General features: G+C 45.9%; 1 protein-coding gene across 11 annotated transcripts in view; it reads right to left on the bottom strand.

Moving 5' to 3' along the window:
• The window catches only part of LOC113606908 (1-acyl-sn-glycerol-3-phosphate acyltransferase delta), a 1,415,842-nt gene that overhangs the window by 182,491 nt on the left and 1,207,776 nt on the right, over positions 1 to 25,575 (bottom strand). For all 11 annotated transcript variants that reach the window (XR_003427759.1, XM_027081831.1, XM_027081775.1 and 8 more), the window contains exon 10: positions 9,253 to 9,336. Coding sequence is in view for 10 of the 11 variants with exons in the window: in XM_027081831.1 (XP_026937632.1) it covers positions 9,253 to 9,336 (84 nt within the window). In the remaining variant the exon portion in view is untranslated. The remainder of the gene's footprint in view (positions 1 to 9,252; positions 9,337 to 25,575) is intronic.

Below are 25,575 nucleotides of genomic sequence, written 5' to 3'. Positions count from 1 at the left end.
CCTACTATGGCTACTGCCACCAACACTTATACAACAGTCACACTGAGCTTCCCTCGTTTCTCTGAGGATGCCATTCTCTTTCATCTCTAGAACTCTGCATATCTTGTCCCTCTGCCTAAAGCGCCCTTCGTGCCATCCTTGCCTGGACAGTTCATTTTTTAGGCGTTAGATTTCATTTCTTCCTGTGAACAGTTCTTTAAATCTCTTAGAAGCCTGGATGTCATAGCTTCCTGAGCGTCCCCTTTTGTGGCTGTTGGCACGTAAATATTTTAATTACTTGTTAAGATGTTTTTCTATGTCACTAGATTATCAACCTCATGAGATCAGAGGCTGGTCTATGTTTAATGCTGTATCCAAAATACCGAGTACTGTGCATGGTGCGTAGTAGGTACATAAATGTTTACTGAATCTCTCTATTTTCCTTCTTTTAATTGATTATAAGAAATTCAGACTTAGCAGAAATAAGGTTCAAAGTCATGGAACACAGAGTCTGCAGACACAATTCCACCTATGGACAGATGTTTACATTTTTTTTTAAGTTAGTTCTTGACCTTTAAAAATAAGGATATTTAACATAAACACATGGATTTCAAGCTACTCAAACCTTAAAAAATCAGTTGGGGAGATCTGGTGACATGGGTCCCTCATCTCTGCCCGGTAACAACTGACCTGAGTGGCGCAGCCGTGTGGCACTGACAAGCTATGCGCACCCTGGCCTGGCACAGACTCCATCGCGGTCCGTGTGTAACTGTTCTTGCAGGCTAGTGCTTTGATGTGCTATTCTGCTGTTGTTCTCTTTGTTGAAATAGGAAAGTTAGACGAGAAGTGTACTGTATCTTTACACTCAAAACATTGAGAAGCCTGTGAGCTTAATCCAGCCTACTCGGCTTGTTTATATTACTGGTGCCTGTTAGCATTTAAGTTTGCCACCCTGGGACAGCCAGCATTAACCTGCATATCTCCCTTTTTCAAAATGCAGAGTGACACCAGTAGGCACTATTGATCTGGTGATGATCAACTCTCTGGCTCCTGGCAGGTCACTCTCCCTCCTCCTACCTTGCCTGTCATCTAAATCTACTGCAAAAAGTTGTAATGAGGCTCGACATGTGATGGTGTATTTGAAAGTGCTTTGTAACCAAGTACTACACAAGGGTAAATTATGATTATCTTTCCCTGGGCAAAATGGTGGTTTTACTCTTCTAATTTAGGAGGCTGAAGGAGGGAACAGTGGTTTATTGTGGGAATCTTATTTTCTCTTATGAATCAAAAGATTACTGACACAGGGACTTCCCTGGTGGCGCAGTGGTTAAGAATCCGCCTGCCAGTGCAGGGAACACGGGTTCGACGCCTGGTCCGGGAAGATCCCACATGCCGAGGAGCAACTAAGTACGCAAGCCACAACTACTGAGCCCACGTGCCATAACTACTGAAGCCTGTTTACCTAGACTAGAGCCCGTGCTCTGCAACAAGAGAAGCCACAGCAATGAAGAGTAGCCCCTGCTAAGCCCTGGGGGGATAGCCATGGTGAGTGCTTGTGCATCTGTTAAGAATCACTTCTTTGTTTGCTACAGTCTTACGGGTCTCATGGACACAAGCCCTGTTGGTTTTCAGAGCTAGCTGTTGTGGGAGCCAGGCCTTCTGGTGGGAATCTTAACAGCTGGGGCCCTAGATGTGAGGTCCAAACCCTTTGCGCCTCTAGGAGAAGTTGAGAGTTGGGGTTCCTGTTTCTAGGTGGCTATTTTCTCCTTTGTCTGGTGTAGAGGAGTCACTCAGCTAAGCTCTGGATCCCTGTGGCTGTACCTCATTGTATTGTGCTTCCCTTTGTTGCACTTCACAGATACTGTGCTTTTTACAGATTGAAGGTTCGTGGCAACTGTACCCCAAGCAAGTCTGTCAGCGCTACTTTCCCAATAGCATTGGCTCACTTCGTGTCTTTGTGTCACATTTTGTCACACATTTTGTCACATGTGTCACACATTTTGTCACATTTGTCTCACAGTAATTCAACCTTTTCCATCATTGGTGTATTTACCACGGTGATCTGTGATCAGTGACCTTTGATGTTACTATTGTAACTTTTCTGAGGCCCCATGAACCGCGCCCATATAAGACTTCCAACTTAAGCGATAAATGTTGTGTGTGCTCTGACTGCTCCACAGACCGGGCACTCCCCTGTGTCTCTCCCCCTCTCCTTGGGCCTCCTTATTCCCTGAGACACAACAATATTGAAATCAGGCCAATTAATAACCCTACAGTGTCCTCTAAGTGTTCAAATGAAAGGAAGTGTTGTAAGTCTCTCGCTTTAAATCAAAAGCTAGAAGTGATTAAGCTCAGTGAGGAAGGCGTGTCCAAGGCCGACACAGGCCGAAAGCCAGGCCTCTTGCACCAAACGTTTAGTCAAGCTGTGAACGCAAAGGAAAAGCTCTTGAAGGAAATTTAAAGTGCTGCCCCAGTGGACACATGAACGATAAGAAAGTGCAGTAGCCTTATTGCTGATATGAAGAAAGTTTGAGTGGTCTGGACAGATCAAATCAGCCACAACATTCCCTTAAACCAAAGCCTAATCCAGAGAAAGGCCCTGACTCTCTTCAGTTCTGTGAAGGCTGAGAGAGGTGAGGAAGCTGCAGAAGAAATGTCTGAAGCTGGCAGAGGTTGGCTCATGAGGGTTAAGGAAACAAGCCATCTCCATCACATCAGAGCACAAGGTGAAGCAGAAAGTGCTGATGGAGACGCTGCAGCAGGTTATCGAGAAGATCCAGCTGAGATAATTCATGCTACGCTAAACAGCAGGTGAAATAGTCTTATCTTGGGAGAAGATGCCATCTAGGACTTTCAGAGTTAGAAGTCAATGCCTGGCTTCAAAGCGTCAAAGGACAGGCTGGCTTTCTTGTTAGGGGCGAATGCACCTGGCGACTTTAGGTTGAATCTAATGCTCGTTTATTGTTCCCCAAATCCTGGGACCCTTAAGAATTATGCTCAGTCTACTCTGCCTGTGCTCTATAAACAGAACGACAAAGCCCGGATGACAGCACATCTGTTTACAACATAGTTTACTGAATATTTTAAGCCCATAGTTGAGACCTACTGCTCAGAAAAAAAGGTTCCTTTCAGGATATTACTGCTCACTGACAATGCACCTGGTCACCCAAGAGCTCTGATGGAGAAGTACAATGAGATTCATGCTGTTTTCATGCCTGCTGACACAACACCCATCTTGCAGTCCATGGATCAAAGAGTCATTTTGACTTTCAATTCTTATTATTTAAGAAATACATTTCATAAGGCTATACCTGCCATAGATAGTGATTCCTCTGGTGGATCTTGGCAAAGTATATTGAAGACCTCTGGAAAGGATTCACCATTTCAGATGCCATGAAGAACACTCATGACTCATTGGAAGAGGTCAAAATATCAACATTAACAGGAGTTTTATTCCAATACTCGTGGGTGACTTTGAGGGGTTCAAGACTTCAGTGAAGAAAATAACTGCAGATGTGGTGGAAATAGCAAGAGAACTAGAATTAGAAGTGGAGCCTGAAGATGTGACTGACTTGCTGCAGTCTCATGATAACACTTTATGGATAAGAACTTGCTTCTTAGGGATGAGCAAATAAAGTTGTTTCTTTTCTTCTTCTTGGCCGTGCGGCTTGCAGGATCTTTGTTCCCTGGCTGGCAGTGAAAGCGCCGAGGCCTAACCACTGGACCACCAGGGAATTCCCATAAAGTTGTTTCTGGAGGTGGAATTTACTCCTGGTGAAGAAGCTGTGAAGATGGCTGAGGTGACAACAAATGATTTAGATTATTACCTAAACTGATTTGATAAAGTAGTGGCAGGATTTGAGAAGATTTAGTCCAATTTTTTTTTTTCCTTTTTTTTTTGTGGTACGCGGGCCTCTCACTGTTGTGGCCTCTCCCGTTGCGGAGCACAGGCTCCGGATGCGCAGGCTCAGCGGCCATGGCTCACGGGCCCAGTCGCTCCGCGGCATGTGGGATCTTCCCGGACCGGGGCATGAACCCGTGTCCCTGCATCGGCAGGCGGACTCTCAACCACTGCGCCACCAGGGAAGCCCCCATGTCACCATCTTGATCTACTCCTCCCCACGCATTCCTGTAGCATGCTCTCCCAGCCTCACGGTGAGGATGGATGTATGGCGAGGAAAGAGGGAGCTGTCATTCATTCACTAACATTTAATGAGTGTCCCTACGTGCTAGGCACTGGGGGTTATAAAGACAAAACAGGTACAAACCTTGCACTAAGAAAGTTCAGAATTTTAGTGAAGATATAGGGAAACAACATTTCCATGTGAAGAATGTATAGCAGAGGTATGTGGTGTAGTCTGAGAGCTTGGAGGAGGTAGTGGGGTGGGCAGGCGGCCTCATGGAGTACCTGTCTTACGATCTGGGTCTTGGAGGTCCAGCAGACACCAGGCAGGCAGGGGTGGCACACTCCCGTTAGACACTGCGGATTTATTCATCAGAGAGAGCAGTCACTGTTCCCAAACTACTCTGATCAGGTGTAGCCAATGAGAATAATCTCCTTTGTGGTTCTGGACAACAGCATGAAAACTCTGGAGGTCTCTGTTGCCTTCTTGTGGAATAGGAGTCGTCATGTCAACTACTTAGAAGTCCTGGGAGAATGAATCAATTTATGTGGTTTACAAGAGCAAGTGTTTACTTATTAGAAAGCCTCCAGGGGGAATACGTGCAGGAGAACAACCCGGCTCCAGCAAGAAGCAGCAAATGGGGCTGGACTCTCATTAGCCCGTGACGGATTGATCTTCTGTCACTGATTCCCCAAACCCCCAGCAGTTTCAACTGCAAGCTTGTTCAATATTTTAAAACCAATTTAAAACCAATTTTTGAGTTTGCTTTTTAAAAAAAAAGTTGCATTAATCAAAAAATGCATTAAGATTAGGGTCAAGCAGCTTAACTTATGGGAAAATCCTGATTGGGCCCTGGGAGACATGGGCTTGTCTGGCTGGATAATGTCAGAAACCGCTCAGCTTTAGAGCGAGAACAGTGGAGAGTAGCCACAGACGGCTGAAAGGAAAAACCTTACAAATGAATTGAATTGAAAGGAAATTTGAAGAAGGCTAATGCGGGCATTTTGATGTCTTAGCAAAATTCAGACACGAGGAGGCACCTGAAGCCTTCTGTTCCAGGAAGGGAGGCTGCGATTGGACTTTTACTGTTAGGTGTGTGGAGTGCCACCCCTTCAAATATTTCAGTTAAGTGGGATTGCAGAGGTCATCCATTTGGAGATCACTGCTGTTTGGGAGAAATGTAGGGAACAGAAAATAAACTGGCTCTATGAAAATAAAAATCCTTCATTCTCTTGCCAAACAGAATTGGCTCTTTCAGGTTGATGAAATAGCTTGTTGGGTTCATCCTTCTCCGTGTCCAAGAGTAGCTCTTGTTGAAATGAGGAAACCAGAGACGTGGTAAACCAGTCCATAGAGGATATACTGGTTATTCTGTGTTCTTTTCTCTCCTCTGCTCTGTGTGAGGAAGGAAGTGGAAGGCTGAATCCGGTGGGCTGTGTCCCTTGGGTCCCTTAGGGCTGGCTTTCAGTTGGGTGTGGCCAATGGGAGACGTTTGCAAGAGACCAGAGGGTGAGTGGGAGAAGTCAAGGTGTTGGTCCTCACTCCCCTCCGGCTTTGGGTCTACTTCTGGCAACGCTGGACTCGCCACGATTACACCTCCTGTCAGAGCTCCTCCATGGTTCCGGCTCTTGAGGTTGGTCCCCGTGTTACGCCATTTCCTCCTCTTGTCCCTTCAGGCCTGGCGCAGTCATGGTTCCCCCATGCTGGACTCCTAGGCCCTCCACATCGATTTTGGTTCTTGTGACCCTTCCCCACCACTGTAGGTCATCCACGACCCCTCAGTTACAGTCTCTTCTGAGGACCCTGAATGGATCAGAGACTTAGGAAAAGATGGCAGCAAAACCCCCAAACGCCAGTTGCCTTCTGTTCTCAGGCAGTAGTGAACCAGCAGACTTTTCCAGTTTGGTGGGTCCATTCGCTTTGTTTTCAAATAAGAGAACTGTGAGGCTGGTGCAGTTATCCGAGCTCTAGGCCGGAAGGAGGCTCATTTCAGAGAGGTCTTGTTGCAGGGCCGTCTCTTCCTGAATTCTCTCTTGGATAACCCTGTCTTGAATTAAAGATTCCTCCTCTGAATTCCTATCATATTGTGTGTGCAATTAGAAGCCTTGTGGCATCTAACAAAGTAACATAAACTCCATGAGAGCAGGGACTTAATCCCCAGAGCCTAGAAACAAGCCTAACCCACTACAGGTGTTTAATACTATTGAATGAATGAAATAATGTCTTTTTCTTTATAGATGCCACTGTGGAAAGGGAGTATTGCCTGTCATTCCAGCAAAGAGCAAATGTTGCCCGAAATCAAGCCACTGGCCACTGCAGCTGCCCACACAGTAGACCTTGAGGGGAATTCAGGACGCAGAAAATCAGGAAACGTTCTGTGTTCTGGATACTGGCCCTAAGTGCATATCGAAGGAATAATTTCAGAGCCCGGACTCTTGTAGCTTCCCATACATAGAAAAGCACTAAAATCATTAACTTGAGAGGTCTGCTTTGTCTGATTAGCAGTAATCTTTTGATGTTTGACTACATGTTTTTTTGTTGTTGTTGTTTGTTTTTTTTCCAGCAAACTCCTATATATCCTGGCTCCTCCATTACCTCTTCAGAGCTGAGAGGCTGTCTCCCGGCTAGAGTCCTCAGTAAGGTCCTCAAATAAACTTAACTCACAACTTTTAGGTTGTGTGTTTTTCTTCAGTCGACACCACCATCACTTAACAAACATCCACTAAATGTCTGTGCACCAGATACTGTCTTGAGCCTGGGGATGTAGGGACGGACAGAACACAGGGTAGCTGGAGAGAATCTTGCCTCTGTACCTTTGTCCATTCAGTGCCCTCTGCTGGAATGTTCCCTGTCATCCCTACCCCACTGTTCTCTTGACAAACTCTGACCCATCCTCCATGACTTTCCTAGGGAAACACTGTACAAAGCTATATTCACTCAACTTTGTTTTAGCATATTATGATCATTATCTATTTTCCTGTAAGTCTCCCCTGTGGCTCCCCTCTGAAGATAAAGGTACTTATCTACATTTCTTCAGAGAGTCCAGCAGGATGTCTGGCCAGTAGAAATGCTGGGTTTAACACCTGCTGATTGATGGTGTGTGCAGACACAGGCCCCTTGATACTGGCCATCTGTACTCAAGGCCAGCTCTAACTCTCTTTCTCCCATATTTCTGAGTTTCTTTTCTTTTTTTAAATTTGGGCTACCTTAATCATTAACACCAAGGTTGGTTAGTTCCTCTTGAAAGAAGAATGAAGGGGGTTATTGAGTGCGTCAGGCGCTGGACAGCTTTAGGTTAAGCAACACTCTTCTTCACCTTACTGCTACTGTGTTCAAGTAAACAGATGTTAGGGGACCCCTTCTTGGAAGGCTTTGTCCAGGTCTATTGTCATATGAACATATGCGTGTAAACTGCTGGATCACACCCATCTCCCACAGTAGCAGCCTTGGTTCTGGTCTAACCCTTCTGGCCCTGAGGCAAGGGGGCGGGTCTCAGGGTCATTATTATTCCTGACATCAGGACCCAGAGAGCTTGCATCTGAGTGCTCAGAGCGACAATAAGTCAACAGGAAGAGCGTGTGGCATAGAAATGCAGTTCAGCCCTAAATCTCTCAATGCTCAGGGTCAGTATTTTAGGAGCAGCTGAGAAGACCTGAATTCACTCATTATGTTTCTTTAGTTATGCTAATACTGAGTAAATACATCCACAGAATACCTTACAGGGATTCACTTCTTTATGCTCTCATTTTAGAGCGTTCCGCGATACTTAGAATTCTCAACTGCGAAATTAAAATGTTCTGGAACTTCTCTGTCTATTTATGGGGTTCCTGTCAAAAAAATGACTAAAGGATTTATCTGGGTAGATTTGGTGTTTATACCCTTGTTAACATCTCTATCAGGAGAAAAATAATGAGCAAATTCATCAACTGTGTTGAAGTTTTTACTCCTTTCCCCTAAGGTTTGGTTGATCATAATTAATAAATAAAAGAAAATATATTTGCATTTCCCTAAGCCTGATACAGCACTTCAGAGAGTAAGGCTCAGTAAACATGTTCTTTACCTAATCAAGACTGAAATACAGTTTAGCACAGTCCATGATATTTTAAGCAGCTCTTTGCAGGAAACCCCTTTTCTCGTCAATTTAGCAAAGCTACATTGTAACTAACTTTTAAACCAGGCGCCCCCCAAGCTCTGCTCATCTCTGGCCCTAGCACACCTATCGAATCTTCTGATCACACAATACCTTGCCTAACCTGTTGGTTCTTTCCATGGATCAAAGAAGCAGAAATGAAGAATACGTAACCGATGACCCGATCTCTTCCCTAGCTTCCCTTTCAGTAATCTCTTGAACAAACTCTGTGAACAGACTGTGTGAACAAGATAGCATCCAAAGAAAGATCACAAGAAGTCAACAAGCCTGCATGCAGTGGGGGGGTGGGGGGTGGGGTGACGACTCTAACCCCCCATCTCAATGATTAGCTGAGATTACTTCCCTTTAAAAACTTTCATGGCCAAGCAGACTCTTCAGACATGGTTTTCTGGGGACACCGAGTCTACCATCTACCCAGAGAGCCGGCTTTCTGATTAAAAACAATTTTCCTTTCTACCAACAACTGCCTCTTGGGTATTGATTTTCCAGCGGTGAGCAGCTGGACCTGAGTTCGGTAACGATGTTGCTAAAAAAAACAATGATATCCTTGCATCGTATAATACTGCAATACTTCTACCACTCCATTCATGGAGATAGTTTTCACCAAAGAGTTCAAACAAAGGCACTTTTGAAAAAAAATAATGTGAGGCTAGTATTGATTTCCCTGATGGAGAGGTTGCTGAATGGTTTTCTCTCTTTTCTAAAGACTCCTCTGATCATGCTAAGATACCTTATCCCTAATCCACTTACCTCTGGGGTAAAACTCTCATGGAAGTACCAACACACCACACATGGCCACTGGGAAGTCTACAGCTCGCCCGGAGGAAGGAAGTGGTTCTGGAGGGACTGATGGCGGGGAGTCCAGAGTCCCATCACCATGGCTGTAGGCTACTAAGCTGGCCCTGATGTTTTCAGATTGGAACCTTCGATGGTCTCCAGGAAACAGCTCTCATCCCCATAGCCTGAGCCCTGCTTTGAGGAAGGAAGAGGGTACTCTACCTGAGTAACTGTTCCTGAGGCTTCGAACAGGGCACTGCATTCACCTTCGTGGTACGGTTCCTTACACTCCCGGCAAAAGACGAACTGCAGGAGAACACATGCAGGTTAGAGAGGGGCTTGCTGGTTGCATCTGGTCACATGTTTTTCTTTTCCAAGCTCATTCTAGCCCTGCCTCTTACTTGGGTGATGGTGTGTGTGCCAAATTACTTTTTTTTTGCGGTGCGCGGGCCTCTCACTGCTGTGGCCTCTCACTGTTGTGGCCTCTCCCGTTGCGAAGCACAGGCTCCAGACGCGCAGGCTCAGCGGCCATGGCTCACGGGCCCAGCCGCTCCGCGGCATGTGGGATCCTGCCGGACCGGGGTACAAACCCGTGTCCCCTGCATTGGCAGGCGGATTCTTAACCACTGCGCCACCAGGGAAGCCCCCAAGACATTTTTTCCCTTCACGTTGTCTCCACCACAGAAACAACTTCTCCTCTGTCCCCATGGTCAATTTCCTCTTTTAACAACTCATCTGAAGATCATTTTAATCTCAGGGCATAACAAGCAAGAAAGACAAGTATTTTATCAGGAAAAGGCCTCTTCTACAGCTATGTCACCATCTCTCTTCTCACCAGCACTTTCAGAGTGTTATAGCTTATTTCTTCTCACAGCCAAGAGAATGAGCCCACGTTTTGTGGGATATAAACTTTCCTTAAAGGTTCATGTTGGTGGGAGAGGGGGTATGTGTCAGGATGTCATTACACAAATCACCAACACCACCAGGTTTTAATTTCTGACATTTTAACTTTCCCTGAACTGACAGCTAATCCGGTGAACAGTGAATGAATTGGATCCTAGAGTCCTTTCTTAAGGCTTTTTTTTTTTTTAAATGTATCTGCTCATCTTTGGGTTTGTCTCAGACCCATCACTCTGTTCTTATGTTGAAAAACTGTGAACTGAATGGTTCAATCATTGAGAAGAGCTCACTGTGTGATTCACCCCACTGCTTTTCATGGAAGCAAGTCTGATCTCTTGGTGTGACAGGGAAAATGTTTCACATCTTATTAGCTCGGGGATGAGACATAAAATCAGTTTCATGGTAGAGGAACACTCTGGAGGTTGATCAGTTTGTCAGAATAAATAGGACTTTCCTGACACAAAGACATTAAATTCCCTTTCATACCAGTACTACAAAGAATAGACCATATATATATATAAAACAGAAAAGGAAGAGCCTGTAAAAATTAAACCCTCGGGCTTCCCTGGTGGCGCAGTGGTTGAGAGTCCGTCTGCCGATGCAGGGGACACGGGTCCGTGCCCCGGTCTGGGAGGATCCCACATGCCGCAGAGCAGCTGGGCCTGTGAGCCATGGCCGCTGAGCCTGCGCGTCTGGAGCCTGTGCTCCGCAACGGGAGAGGCCACAACAGTGAGAGGCTCGCGAACCCCACCCCCCAAAAAAAATTAAACCCTCACCACTTCAGTACGGCAAAAGGCAAGAGAAAGCTGAAAAAAATGTGTTGGTGATAATTCAGCATTAATGCACTTGCTAATTTGCTCCTATTCAGACAGTATAACTTAAATTTAGATACATTGCGCCATGGGCTTCCTAGTTAAATAAATCTGTCTCGTACAAAATGAGGAAATATCTAGAAGGTCTGATTTGATCTAAAAAACGTTCAGGGTTTTTTTGGGGGGGTTCAGTGTTGGCTTTTTTTTTTTTAATATATCTTTATTGGAGTATAATTGCTTCACCATACTATGTTAGTTTTTGTTGTACACCAAAGTGAATCAGCCATATGCATATATATGTCCCCTTATCCCCTCCCTCTTGAGCCTCCCTCCCACCCTCCCTATCCCACCGCTATAGGTCATCGCAAAGCGCGGAGCTGATCTCCCTGTGCTACGCTGCTGCTTCCCACTAGCTATCTATTTTACATTCAGAGGACGCGGGGTGGGAGGGGGAAGCTGGGGCAAAGTGAGAGTAGCATCGACATATATACATTACTGAAAGTTCAGGTTTTTAATTAAGTTATCCAGAACTCAAGACTGTCAACCAGGTACTTGTACAAATGCTTAGGACTTCAGTTCTCAAACTGTGTACCAAGGAGCCCTGGGGTGTCACAACAAACTCACAGGGGTGGAGTGGGATCTTTTAAATTTTTGAGGAAAAGCACAGTGATACTCAGCATCTGTTGGACACTGTGAATTACTAACTCAAGGCTGTTCATGGTGTTAATGTAGATTGGGCTACCCTCCTTTTGCTGACATCATGCTTTTGCAAAGCGGGATTTTTGGAGGTTACTGTGATAAAAAAGACAGCTGCCAGGTGAGCATCTCTTTGGACCAGGAGATGTAGTTATTTAAGAATGAAATAAAAATATTTGTTTCTTTCAATTTATGTGAACTAGTTTTTCAAATGGCTATGAAGTTGTTAAGACATTAATTCTTACTTATGTTATGTGGACCTAATTATTTAATAAACAGAATGTTACGCGTTTCTTTTGGCCTAGAAGCACCAGGAAAAATTTACCAAGCCACTAGGGGCATGGTGAACAGAGGAAATTTGGGGAAGTCTGGCTTAGGCAGATACAAAACTCCTTGAGATAATGTTTTGGGTCTGTTTGCAAAAACTCCTAGGGGCACAGGTATTTGCAAAGAGCTTGAGGAGAAAACATCTGGCTCCAGTATCTTCATATTCACTCTGCCAACCTGCCTGTCTCCTTTCTGGGGCACATGGGTCTGGCTTTAACCAATAATGTAGAAGGCTGCCATCTCCCCAGGGGTTTATTAGTCATTAACTGTGGGCTCATATTTGCGGAGGCTCTTTTAGGATGCCTTGTGAGTAAATACTAACTGAATGGAAGAGACTACCACACAGTTATATTGTATACTTTTCCTGGATTCTTTTCTTTTTTTTTTTTGCGGTATGCGGGCCTCTCACTGTTGTGGCCTCTCCTGTTGCGGAGCACAGGCTCTGGACGCGCAGGCTCAGCGGCCATGGCTCACGGCCCAGCCGCTCCGCGGCATGTGGTATCTTCCCGGACCGGGGCACGAACCCGTGTCCCCTGCATCGGCAGGCGGACTCCCAACCACTGCGCCACCAGGGAAGCCCCTGGATTATTTTCTTTTGAGAGAGATCTGACAAATGCTAATAATTTTTGCATGTTTTAAAAAAAGAATTTTTAAAGCCTTTTAAAAATCATAACAGTAATACATACTTATTCTATTGGTTCTGTAAACTCTATCTCCTTATTACATATGATTAAAAAGCAATATCTATGGACTGTATTATCTTAGTGCCTGTGATGTTAATTTTATGTGCCAACTTGGCTAGACTATAGTCTATTCAACCAAACACTAATGTAGGTTTCTCAGTGAAGAGAGACAGTCCTAGATGATCTGGGTGGGATTGATTCAATTAGTTGAAAGGTTTTTAAGAGCAGACCTGAAGCTTCCTCAAGAAGAGAGTTCACCTGTGGACAACAGAGTTCCAGCCTGCCCTTCCTGGCATCCTGCCCTGTGGATCTGGGACTTGCCTAGGTAGCCCCATAATCCCCATAATCACGTAAGCCAATTCCTTGCAATCAATCTCTCTCTATAGATACAGATATATTAGACATAGAGATATTTATATATAAATACATACTAGATATCTACTATAGCTATATCTATAGATATCTCTTTATATATCTATAGATCTATGGGGACAGCTGAGCATGCCTAGATAATCTATATTTACATTTATCTCCTACTGGTTCTGTCTCTCTGGTGAAACCTTGGTTGACACAGCTAAGCTCCTACAGAAGTTTTACTAGGTCAGTTTATTTACACTAGGTCAGTTATTCTTTTGCAAAGACAACTTTTGAATTGTCTATGTTATTTGAAAAATCGTAATTTAAATCTTCCCCCCTCCCCCCCTCTTTTTTTGGCTGTGCTGCGTGGCTTCTGGGATCTTATTTCCCCAACCAGGGATCGAACCCGGGGCCCCTGGCAATGAGAGCACGGAGTCCTAACAAGTGGAGCGAGAAGGAATTCTCTCCCCGTTTGTTTTTAATCCCAAGTACCCACAGGACAATGCATCTTAGAAGTCAACACCAGGAACAAGTTAATCACTCCCAACAGTGTGACGGCTTCCCTTTATCTGACAGTGAACCTGGTGATCCAATACATTTTTCTCTTTGGAGCAGCTGCCTGTCTGGTTGGTGCCAAACTACGCACTTAACTGTAGTAATTAGCTCATCCTAAATGCCTAAGATGAAGTATACAATTTTAAGACAACTATTCAATAAAGGATAAGTTCAATAAGATACTTTTTTTTCTAATAAGTAATAGCCAAACTGTTCTTACCATTCAAGTCATATTTTTGCCTTGTGGTTAATATGTGTTGAGTATTTATTTTGGGTGAATAAAATCTTGGACTTGGACAACATGTAAAAGAATAGCATATTGTAATTCACGAAATCATACAGTGATATTTGTATTTTAAAAACTCAGATACAATTTAGTGTTTAAAAGTAAAGCCTTTGAAGTCGGAGAGACCTGGACTCAGAGGCCCTTCTCTACCATTTATTATCTGTGTGATCCTAACATCTCTTTGCTTTAGTTTCCTGCATCTGTAAAGAAGAAATAATAAGATAATTAATATTTAACCCAGTTTCTGGCACCTAGTAAATAGGAGAAATGGTTTTCTCATGGAGTTACAATGTTTTATGAGCAAAAAAATTCTATAGAAAAGTAAGGTGATAGTAAAGCACCTTGTTAATTAAAGCAATTCTCAATATACTAATAATTGCTGTTGTTCTGTGAAGGCCTGAGTGAAACTGAGGACCTCGTGGGAAGCACCAAGCTTGTCAGCTCCCCATAACTGCAGCAGAGAAAGGGATACTGACCCCTGTTCCTCGTGTACACGCAGAGGTGCCGTCACTGTCACTCCCCTTAGGAAATCCCACACTACCATGCAGCTAAATGAACTGCCCGTCACGTTTATCATTCAGTATCATGTCAGTAGACAAGTCATTTGATTGATGTTTGAGTTTGATTTCCCGTACGCCCATAATGGAGACATTCAAAAGGATATGTATGTATATTTTCTCTTCGGAAGCATAAAAAGGGATGAAATGAAGAGCCTCCAATGCACTCAGAACACGCATTGTCGGTTGTTATCAGTAAAGGTGAGAGCCCTCGGCACCTACAAGCGATGAGCCTCATGATAAGGTCTGACCCTCAAAGGTGAATGATCTCTATGTGAAAAGCCTGAAGTTCTTTGTGCTTGTTTTCTATCACGACAGCATCTATTATAAAAGCATTTTATTGTGTGCCATTTATTTTTCCTCCACAGCTCTGAAGTTCTGTGTTAAAAGAACAGGAGAGAATCAAATATCATCTCAGGACCCCTTACTATATTCAAGCGAAACATCAAAACCATGGCACACACATTTGTACTTCTTTGGGAGTAGATGAATACTTTTCTTTTAGGTGCATGACTTTCCAGAAGATGGCAGCAGTGATACATGAGATTCAGCCCCAGTGTGTTAAAAATAGTCTATCAAAAGAGGGAGGCTCCCCACTGGGTGGCTAGCCGCCGATATATGGAAAACTGGTTCTGACAAGACAGTGCCACAGAACGGAAATGGTGTTAGATTATAACGCGCTAAGACACAAGTTCGAAAGGAAGAAAGTCAGGTTATTTCCTTTCAAGTACACAACATCTTAGAATCACAGAATCTCACGGTGGGAAGCAGTCTTAAACTGTGCCACGCTCTAAACGCAAACAGACTACAACAATCTTTTACATGCAATCTCCAAATGGCTAAAAAGAAATAATTTCAAGGAAGCTGGATAGAGCTCAGTAGCTGAACTCTTTTGTATTTTTCAAATTCTGTACAAATCATCAAAGATGGTTACACAATGCCATCTATGTTCCCACAAAATACTGTGACCTCTACACGCCCTCCCTACCCCGTCCCCTGAACTATTTTTGTTTTAGGTTTGCTACCATGAAAAGCCCCTTACTCTCCTTGGTTTAATTTCTTTCCATTCACGGGAGTTCTTAAAAGAACTCTGAAAATTCCCTTTTCCTACGGCATCATGATCTCAATCAAGTACAAGTATGTATCCATTCAGTCTTTTGGTTGTGCAGAGTCTTAATTTATACACTTACTGTGAGTATGATCTAATGGGAAGCTTTATTACCATCTGTCTCAGAACCTATTAGAGAAGATGAGCTCATACAAGAGACCATACCTGCGAACCTACTTTCAACAGAGAACCTTAAATTAAGAGAGGCGCCTAATAAATGCTCTGAACTGTGTGGGTGGCGCGCCTGGTGATGATACTCCTGGGAATTGAACCGTCCGATGTATAATCAGAGACAAAAATATTTGAACTTATTTCCTACTTTAAAATATTTACAGTTTTTTCAAACTTAAAAATGCTTCTTGACCATTTATTTTTCCTTGCTCAAAAACAGCTTTATCGGGCTTCCCTGGTGGCGCAGTGGTTGAGAGTCTGCCTGCCGATGCAGGGGACACGGGTTCGTGCCCCGGTACAGGAGGATCCCACGTGCCGCGGAGCGGCTGGGCCCGTGGGCCATGGCCGCTGAGCCTGCGCGTCCGGAGCCTGTGCTCCGCAACGGGAGAGGCCACAACAGTGAGAGGCCCGCGTACCGCAAAAAAAAACAAAACAAAAAAAACAGCTTTATCGGGATACAATTCACATAGTCTGGGTTTTAAAAAATGGTTTATATATTTTTTGAGTGAATAATACATGCGCACAGCACAAATTCAAAAGGTGCAAAAGGCAAATAGTGAAAAATAAGTCTCCCTTCCTCCTTGGTCAGCTCACAAAGCTTTCCAGGGACAATCACTCTCACCTGCATATATACAAGCTATTTTGAGACTAAAAATGGTAGACAGAATATTGCTTTATGTAACGTGCTCTGCACCTTGCTTTTTCATTTAATACATTACAGCCTGTCCCATATCAGTGCCCTTTGAGCAACCCTGAACAGCTGAATTTTCCCTCAACAGCCACACGATATACAAGTTGATAGATGTATCGGAATTCATTTAACAGCACCCTACGGACGAGCATTTAGGCCCTTTCCAATATTTTGCCGTTATAAACAAAGCTGCGGGGAACGTCCTTCTCCATAGGTCATTTTGCACGTGTGAAAGGAAATCTGTAGGATGAATTTCTAGAAGTGAAATAGCTGGATCGAAGGGTGTGGGAAGTTTACACTTGGATTGCTTTTGCGAGCCTGCTCTCGTGGAGCGGACGCGGGTCCCAAGCCCTGCAGTGAGGTGTGTGAGGGATGACCTGCCCCTCCTCCCCTCCAGCGTGCTGTCACCTATCAGGGCCTTTGTCAAACCCAACCAAAACGAAAGAATCTCTAACTCACAGCACTTCTGCTAAGGCCTTTTTATCCATGTTGGATTTCTGCAAAGACGTGCTCCTGGCCAGAGAAATAACTCCCAGTCACTTCTGAGTCCTGTCCAGACGGCTGAACCAAGGTCAAGAGGGGCCTGCAGCCGGCCCTCCATCACTTCCCTGCTTCCCCTGCCTGGGCTCTGAAACAAGGTGCTCGGAGCTCGTCTCCTCCTTGTTTGGACTGGCCTGAATTCATCCTGCTGGCGGGAAAAGGACTCGAAGTGAATTTTGGCTTCGGTGGCTTTAAACACTGACAGCCAACAAACTGGAGGTCCCGGTGAAGGAGAAGGAAACAGGAGACAAGGGAGCGGCACCTTCAGTTGCCCGAGGCTGTGTCCTGGGCCTTAGCTCTGAGCAGAGTAGACTCAGCGCCACTGCCGCTGCCCTGCCAGGAGGACAGCAATGACAGCAACGGGCAGGGACCCTGGGGGAGTGTGACAGGTGTGACTGATGGCAGCGATCCTCTCTCCCCAAGCCTCCACGCTTCCTGTCTCACTCTCTCTTGCTGTAACCGTTTTTTTTTTTTTCGGTGCTCGGGCCTCTCACTGTCGTGGCCTCTCCCGCTGCGGAGCACAGGCTCCGGATGTGCAGGCCCAGCGGCCATGGCTCACGGGCCCAGCCGCTCCGCGGCATGTGGGATCCTCCTGTACTGGGGCACGAACCCGCGTCCCCTGCATCGGCAGGCGGACTCTCAACCACTGCGCCGCCAGGGAAGCCCGCTGTAACCGTTTTAAAGAAGGATTCCCGGGGTGCTGCCCCCATCCCACCCTCCACATCCCCAGCCCCCTCCCTCACTTCACCGCTTCCCTTGTTTCCAAAGGCCAAAGTAGGATTGAGCTGCAAGCTGGGACTCTTGCAAGTATTTGATGATGATGTTCACAGCATCCTTGTCGCTCTAAACAAACTTCTTGGCAGGTAAATTTCTGCATCTAACTGAAAATCCCCTTTAACATCTTACAAGCCCGGCTCAATTTTGCTTTCCAGTCAGCATTTCCCAAACCTTATGGGGCATTTGGTTCCTTCCAGAAAAGGAGCAATGGTCACAGAGGATCAAATTCAACACCACTTTCAAATATTGCCACTCATCAGTGAACATGTTTGAATATGGCCATTCGTTAGTAAAATGCATAGCATATGTCTTCTCTAATTTTTAACTGGTCTCTAATCCTTGTGACCTTATCATTTACAATCTGTAGAAAGGCACTAGACTCTGTAAAAACGGTTACACTCTGCCAGTCAAAATGTGAGATTCAAGCCATATGGCAGTTTGAGCCCAATTTGTCCCATATGCCTGTGGGCGTCCTTCGGCTTGCTAGCGCAGCAGGGGAGATGAACGCTTCCCTTGAATGCTTGGGCCCAACCCCAGGCAACTCCCGTCAGGGTCAGCTTTGGAAAGGTGCTAACAGTGTTGGTGGCACTCCCACGGGCACATCTTAGAGATGTTTGTCTTTGGAGGCTTTGCAGCTTGTCAAACCTTTACTGTGTGTTAGGCAGTTTTATAGGTGCCTTTGGAACATACCTGTTCCCACCCCTCTCTCCATAGCCTCAGTCAATAAAGGTCAGGGTATTTTTCTCTCCAGTACTGTCTCTTCCTTATATTCCTCTATGAAATGTTTGTCTCTCTCTATGAAACTATTCTCACGTATCCCCTCTTCTAAATGAAGAGGATTTGAATCCTATTCATCCTTGTTTCCCCCAGATCCAGTGTCTGGAACACAGTAGGTGGTCACTGTCTGTTTGTCGCATGCCAGGCGCCCAGTTCAAGGCGTTTACAACTCAGTAGGAGAGATGATGCTTGTGGAGAACAAAAGACCTGGAGGACAACAGCCCAGAGTCATGTGATGAAGTGTCCAAGGATGCAAGTCTGCAGGAACTCCCAGAGAAGAGCCCCGGGTTGGGTTGGGGTTTGGCCGCAGTGGCATTTGCCTTTCCGCCCTTCGCATTCCATTCCCTCTTCAGGCAGTGGTTCTAACATCAGGCTAGTCTCTCACGTCTCTGCTAACAGCTTGGAAAAATCCCTCCCCTGTTCCTGACCTCCCTCCTGAACTACGGTGCAGCCTGCTGCAGACTCCCATCTGGACAGGGTGCGCCCCTTCAGATTCATGTCAACTCAAATCCCATGTGATTATTGTGGAAAAGAAGACTGGGATAAAAGAGCAGAAATTCAAAGAGTTAATTTGAGGGGTGAGGGTAGGGGACCCAGAAGGAGGGGTCCCTGCACACCTGTAGGACCACACCTGCCTGGGGCCGCCCCTCCTCCTTTCTCCTGCTCTCTTCACTCTCGGAGCACCCAGTCACCCTGAAATGCTCAGCACAGACCTCATGTTCTCCCAGAATTAATCCTGTTTATAATGCCAGGGCTAGCAGAGCAGTTGTCGCGTAGGCAGGACGGACAGACGTTTGTAAAACGAATGAGTGGTAGGAGCTGGAAAACTCTAAACTTCCAAGAAGCATGAGGAGAGCCCAGTGTCATGGGAATCCAGCCATGAGGAGCCTGGGCCAGGGAACAGGAGGAATGAGACCAAGACATTTTTGGTCCCTTGAAGCAATTAGTAGCCAAGTTCGGAGGCTAAGGTCCCAGGGATGATGGAGTGGGGAAGGCTTCACGACAGAGGGGTCTGAATTGGTCTGAAAACAGAAAAAGAAAATGAAAAGGGAGGATGAAGATGCTAGAAAGAGGGTGGGTAAGAGTGGGAGGAAAGCCCTGGAGAAGATAGGCCAGGAAAACCTAAACGCTCCAAGGTGGCGGTTTAAAAGGAGGAGGGCCGATTTTCACCTCGTGGGAAGGCAAAATCCTGGGATGGTAATTTGCTGACGAGAAGGTTGCCTGAAGGAGATTACGTCTGATTAGTGTGATGCCAGCTATTACTCTTCTGGAGTCAAGAGGAAGAGCAGAGTTAAGGATGGAGGAAGCCTGGAATAGCCATTGTCAGTCAGGAGATGACACACGAATCTAGGGAAGCCCAGCTACGCTGAGGACCCAACTGATGTAACGGCACCAACCTCTGCTTCCCTGTGACTTAAAATGTGCCCCTAGACCAGCAGCACAAGCATCGCCTGGGAGCTTAAGGAGGAATCTCAGGCCCTGCCCAGAAGTGCTGAATCAGAATCTGCATTTTAATAAGATCCCTGATGACCTGTGTGCACACCACAGGTTAGAAGCACTGCTCGAGCTCATTCATTCAATCAAAAGTTACTGAGCACACACACTGCGTGCCAGGTGCCCTGAGGGCATACAAGGATGCATAAGGTACAATTTTCAGTCTCATGCGAGTCACAGTTCACCCCTCCCTCCCTCTACCCAGCCCTCCCTCCAGCCAGCAAGTATTTATTGAGAACGTACTCTGTGCCAGGTGCTGTGCTAGGCAGTGTGAGTGGTGAACACGCTGGGCACTCTTCTTGACCTCAAGGAGTTTATATTCAGCTGTGTCCTAATTGTCATGGTGGACAACGTTTTTGGGGGAGCACAGGATGTGTGCGGCCACCAGCCCGGGCAGTCAGGCTAGGTCTCCAGGAGGAAGTGGAGAGTAAATTGAGACCCAGCCGAGTCTGGTCAAATGATGGGTCCCTGAATGGTGCTCATTCCAGGTCTGGGACAGCGCCAGTGCTGGGGGATTTCAGGGGAAGGTGGACCTTTTCACTCTGGACCACTGAGTTGGAGGTGTTGAAGTGAGACAGGAGGGGGGGCGGTTGGGGACTGGAGGTACAGCGAGGGTCAGGGTGGGAGGCGTGGCTTTGTGGAGGCTGTGGATTCTGGTTGGGTGGCCAGGGCAGAAGCAGGGGCTGCAGGGGGCAGACTGAGCCAGGCTGGGAGCCCCAGGGAGCTGCAAAGCCTCAAGCACTCACAGCATGGCTAATTAAGAGAGTCGGGCACAGGGCAGTGGGAGAGAACACTCAGAAACTGAGTTTTGGCCAGGGCGATTGCATTGCTAACAAAACCCAGCAGGAATAGACTCTGCCAGTGTTAAGTCTGCAGCATTTTTGTTTTTGATCTGGAATCCATTGGCAAGGACACAGTCTAGAACTGAGCTGTCCACAGGCACAGGACTAACTTAAAATGTTCTAGTAGCCACATTAACAAAGTAAAAAAGAAACAGGTTTATAAATTTGAATATTTGATTTAACCCAATACATCCAGACTGTATTTTCAACATGTGACCAACATAAAAGGTGTTGTTATTTTTCATGTTTTTCACTGAGACTTTGAAGCCTGGTGTGTGTTGAAGCCTCACATCGTCTCAATTCAGATCAGCTGCAAACCATTGGCTCGGCTGCCTCACGTGGCTGGCGGCTACCACGTCGGACAGTGTGGTTCTAGAACTCTTGAGTCTGAGGGCTACTTGGATGAGGTAGACGGCCAGCTCAGGTACCACAGAACAAAAAGAAACAGAGCACCTTCCATATGGAGTAAGTGAGTAGGACAGGGCGAGGTGGGAAACAAGAGAAGATAAGAAATTAGCTGTGCTAATGGAAAGAAATTAGATTTTTTTTTCTAATAAAGGATGCTCTTCACTTTTAGCCTTTGAAAGACTCACTTGGTCTGTGATGTAGGAGAGGTGTGCAGAAACAGAAAATCAGAAATAAGAACGTGTGGCGCAACTGTCTCCAATGGGAGCGTACGGATTGTCCTGCCACACACGGTGAGTTATTTGTGAAAAGAAAGTCCAGAAAACCAGAGTCAACCTGAGTTACGTCTAACTTTCCCGGTGTCTCTGGGTGCCTGATTCACCTGCTGGCTCACTCTGTCAAATCTTGTACCAAGGACAGAGAGCGTCCAGACCATTAATCATGGAGTAGACGACCGAATTGCTGCAGACAAATACCTGCTTCTAATGTCTGCAATCCTATCCTTCCTTTAAGTGACGATATAGGATGAACTTAATACATGTAAAGCCATAGAAATCCACAATGTTACTCACATTAGTTGGACCCAGTATGACTACAGTCTCCTAATTTAGCCAGCCAAGGGGTTTAGGTGAGGGACTTTTGCTTTCAGGCGTGAAGTATCAGGCTGGCGCCTCGACTTTGGAAGCCTCCGTTCACACAATTTCACCAGAGGACTTTCATGTGCAGTAGTTTAGATAGGGCCTGGCGAATGAGGTAAAGGTCACCCTACCAAAGACCAGTAACACTGCAGCACTTCAGAATTAATGCTAAAAGCTAGAATCATGACTTGGATTTCACCCTTGAAGTCATGAAGTCACTAATGACAGAAGCTGAAACGAATGTCAGAAAGTTCCCGTCACTGCACGAAGTTCTCGTGGGCGCATGGCATTTGGAGGCAGGAGGCCGGTCATCCTCTATTTAAGGTTTCCCTGGACCTCCTGGTGTTCTCTGCCCCAGGACCTGGGCCCTCAATTATTATTCATGAATATTCCTGCTCAGAAAGGAAGAGAGAAGCCCAGAGACGGGGTCTGAGCTGTTCATTCACACCCCAGTCTCCACGGGGCTGAGACACTTCAGGCTTCTGTTTCTGTTGGTAACACTGCTTAAGGAAGGTTCCCAGCTCTTAACAACGGCAGGAGCAACGCCCCTTTATCCTGCCCGATGGGCATCTGTGCCCCGAGGAGCAGACGGTGGTGGAAGCCCTCCACACTCAGGGAGCTGATTTCCTCTGAGGCCCTGACATCGGCCCCCGCCCCCTTCCATCAGGGCAGCGCCAAGCCTCCTCGGGCCGCGTGTGAACCCAAGATAACGCCCGCCTAGGGGTGCTGAGAGCCGAGCGGAAGCCTGGCGCCTTCCGCGGCCTGCAAACTGTTATCTCCCAGCAACACACACCTTGCGGAGTCTTGCTCAAGTGTGAAGTCAATCCCTGACTTACAAGACCGCCCCCTCCTCCCACCGCCTGTGCTTTCTCTCCTGATTTTATTGCTTTGCGGAGGAAGTAGAACGCCAGCTAATTAAGTGGCCGCTAAACAGCCAGTACCTGGACTGTGTCTCGGAGCTGCTGAGATAACGGCAGGTTGCAGGAGAGTGAAGTGAAATGTCATCTCCAGCGCTGACTCTTAGCCAGTATCCTTCTGTTCATTAAGCCGAATAACAACGCACAGAGGAGTGTTCACGGTTCACTTCGCGGCGCCCCCTTCCTCCCTCTCGATTTGGTGGCAGAGAACCTAGAGCCACGAGGCCCTCGCAGAGCGCACCGATCATCTTCAGGGTGGAACGGCCGCCCCTTTTCTTCTGGCAACATCCTTGCTAATGTTGGGACGTGATATTATTCTGAACTTTCAAAAACTGCCCCACGCCTTGGACTGCCAGCCGCAATGGGCATTCAGCGAATATTTTTAGGGATAATTATAAAGATCTAACGCCTTATTCTTTGAAATCCCAATTTTGCCTGTGACCAGAATCAAATTTTCAAGAGGCTAATAGCTCCTAAAGGAACCTTTGCTGCTACGATCCGGTGGGGAGATAGAAAACTGCTCCCAGGCGCAGCCGCTTGGAACATGGAATCATCCACTTCCACAACTCTGTGTTTAGAGGAAAAGGTGTCGTAGTGTCTCCCTCCCCCATCACGACACGACTCACCGTGACATACTCATCACGGGAAGACTGTGTCCTAGGAGGGAAATGCTCATTCCAACAAAGTCACCGAAAGCATGCAGACGGCCACGGCTCCCCCTTTATTGCTACAGAGAACCTGACACCCTCCTCCTTCAAGGCAGCAGCAACAACTTCTAAAAAACCTAACAGTGCAAAGTTGTACAACCTGGGTTCGATTTCCAGCAGAAGAGTATAATTTCCTTTGGAGTCTTAAAAAAAGTGGAATGAATTCTTCTCCTATTGGGATGGTCTGACATAGGTTTTTTTTGTTAAGTTTCGTTGAAGGCAGGCGTGATAAAGTCGCCTCTCACCACCTCCTTCAGCTTCTTGACTCTCTACCCTGAACACTGGTCTGTGTCCCACGTGTCTCACAGGCCTTCACTTTAGTGCAGACCGAGAGCAGATTGCTTGGCGTGAAACCAGCGTTGTCGTACAGTAAGATCTGCAGTGGGATCTGGGGGGAGCCCATTAATCGTCATTTGCTGTCACACGCTCGTGAACCTCTTTTCCAATCTTGCTGCTCATTTGTGGCAGCTGCCGTTGCCACCGAGTGCCTTTCCTGAGAAGCGGGCTCACCGTGACCAGGATTCCGGGCTGTTTTCTAGGGCACGTGAATGGGAACCAAGGGTCCTCAAGGACTCACGGCCAGGCAGCCTCCCGTGCTGTGTTTCAGACCCCTGGGCGAGTTAGGAAGTGGCAACAGGGGATTAGGAGGTTTACCTGAAAATTTACACCTGCTGTTTTCAATATGGCGGTTAAAAGAGTGGATTTTTAAAAAGTGGATGTTTGCTCCTGTCAGTTTTGAAAGATACACTTAGTTTGCTAAAGGGGACTGTTAAGTTAGTCTCAAGGATCTCAAGTAAATTTGTATCTGACACAGGTCCACGCTGGGAATAAACTGTGGACTGGAGACGCTAGTAAACAGTCTGGACAGGAATGACCCTCATGACCTCCAGGGTTTTTTTTCCCTACAAATGCTTGCAATTTGATTTGACATAATTCTTGCATTTACAGTGAAATCTTCCCACTAATTTTTTTTAAGTTATAAAGTTTGGTTTGATGCTTTCAGAAAGGAAGCCGATGCCACCACCATGGGCCCAGTTTTGCTATTTCTCAAATCTATCAAAAAAGTAAGGTGTCCAAGTCCTTTTTGGAGTGAAATGTCAGCTCGGTGTATACAAACCTTTTTAATGCTTACATCACTGAGACTCGATAGGACCTCCTTACTCTGTTCCTCTGACCTGTGATCTAAGTCATGCTTTGTAACATCACTAACAACAGCGCTTTGAGTACAAAGCCTCATGGACCACGACAAAGTGACTTCTTCGTATTAGCTCAAAGGCAATGCCTTTCAGGCTAATGACAATAAGCTGACTTGCAACAAGCAATTTCTAAACTCCTTTATCCCCCAGTATTTCCATTCCACTCAGGCGAGATGGATTCTTCTCTCTCCACGTTCAGTGATCAGCCCTGTTGCAAGGCAAGTACAACTTGTTTCTGTCAATCTGTGCTGCTTCTGAGTCATGCTCCGCGCCATCACCGAGCTCTGGAATTGGAGAATCTGTAATCATTCTTCAGACGATGAGTCACGAGGTCAACACAATTATACCATCCCTGAAGGGCACGGAAATGCAGCCAGAACTAAAAAATGCACTTCGGCCAACCAAGGCTTAAGGTTCATTTGATATTTCAAATAAAATGGAACTTTAGAGGACTTTAACTAAGATGTAATTTTAAGATCAAGATGAGTTTAATTTAATGTAAATCATATTTACATGAAAGCCTCTATAATGAGCACACGATATCGGTCACTAAAATTTCTTAATATTTGTGTAAACACAGTTTCATATTTTTTACACTAAGGAGAGTCAAAGTCATACCGACATGATTACAATTTCTAAGAAATATGCTAATAGTAATTAATTTGTGGTGAATCATACATATAGGAATGTGCTGCCTTGATGAACAAGAAACAATACTGCTTATCATTTGGCAAAGGTGAAAAGAGGAGGGGGTGGGGAGCGGGCCGGCCCGCTCTGCCAGCAGGAGGGACCACACACTGTACAATGGGATTCTGGGAGGTGGGTCCACAGGGCTGGGTGGCCAATTTAATAACAGGTTGACTAAAGAAAGAAGAAACACTGCCATCCTAAATGTCCACATTAATTTAAAACATTATCCTAATTTCAGAAATGTTAAGATATATAAAAATGTGTTCTGTAGAACTGAGAAAATGCTTGTGTTCAAGGCTTTAAAAAGCTTGTATGTACATCCTTCCGCCCCCAAAACTTCCTCTTCTAGGAATTTTTCCTAGAGAAAACTCAGGAATGCAGCAAAAAATAAGCCATGGGAAAACTGTCACCATTCCGAA

The sequence above is a fragment of the Aethalodelphis obliquidens genome, unplaced genomic scaffold, assembly GCF_003676395.1.
Source record: "Aethalodelphis obliquidens isolate GAN/ISIS:26980383/991018 unplaced genomic scaffold, ASM367639v1 scaffold3, whole genome shotgun sequence".
Taxonomy (NCBI): Eukaryota; Metazoa; Chordata; class Mammalia; order Artiodactyla; family Delphinidae; genus Aethalodelphis; species Aethalodelphis obliquidens.
This window is presented reverse-complemented; position numbering and strand designations above follow the sequence as displayed.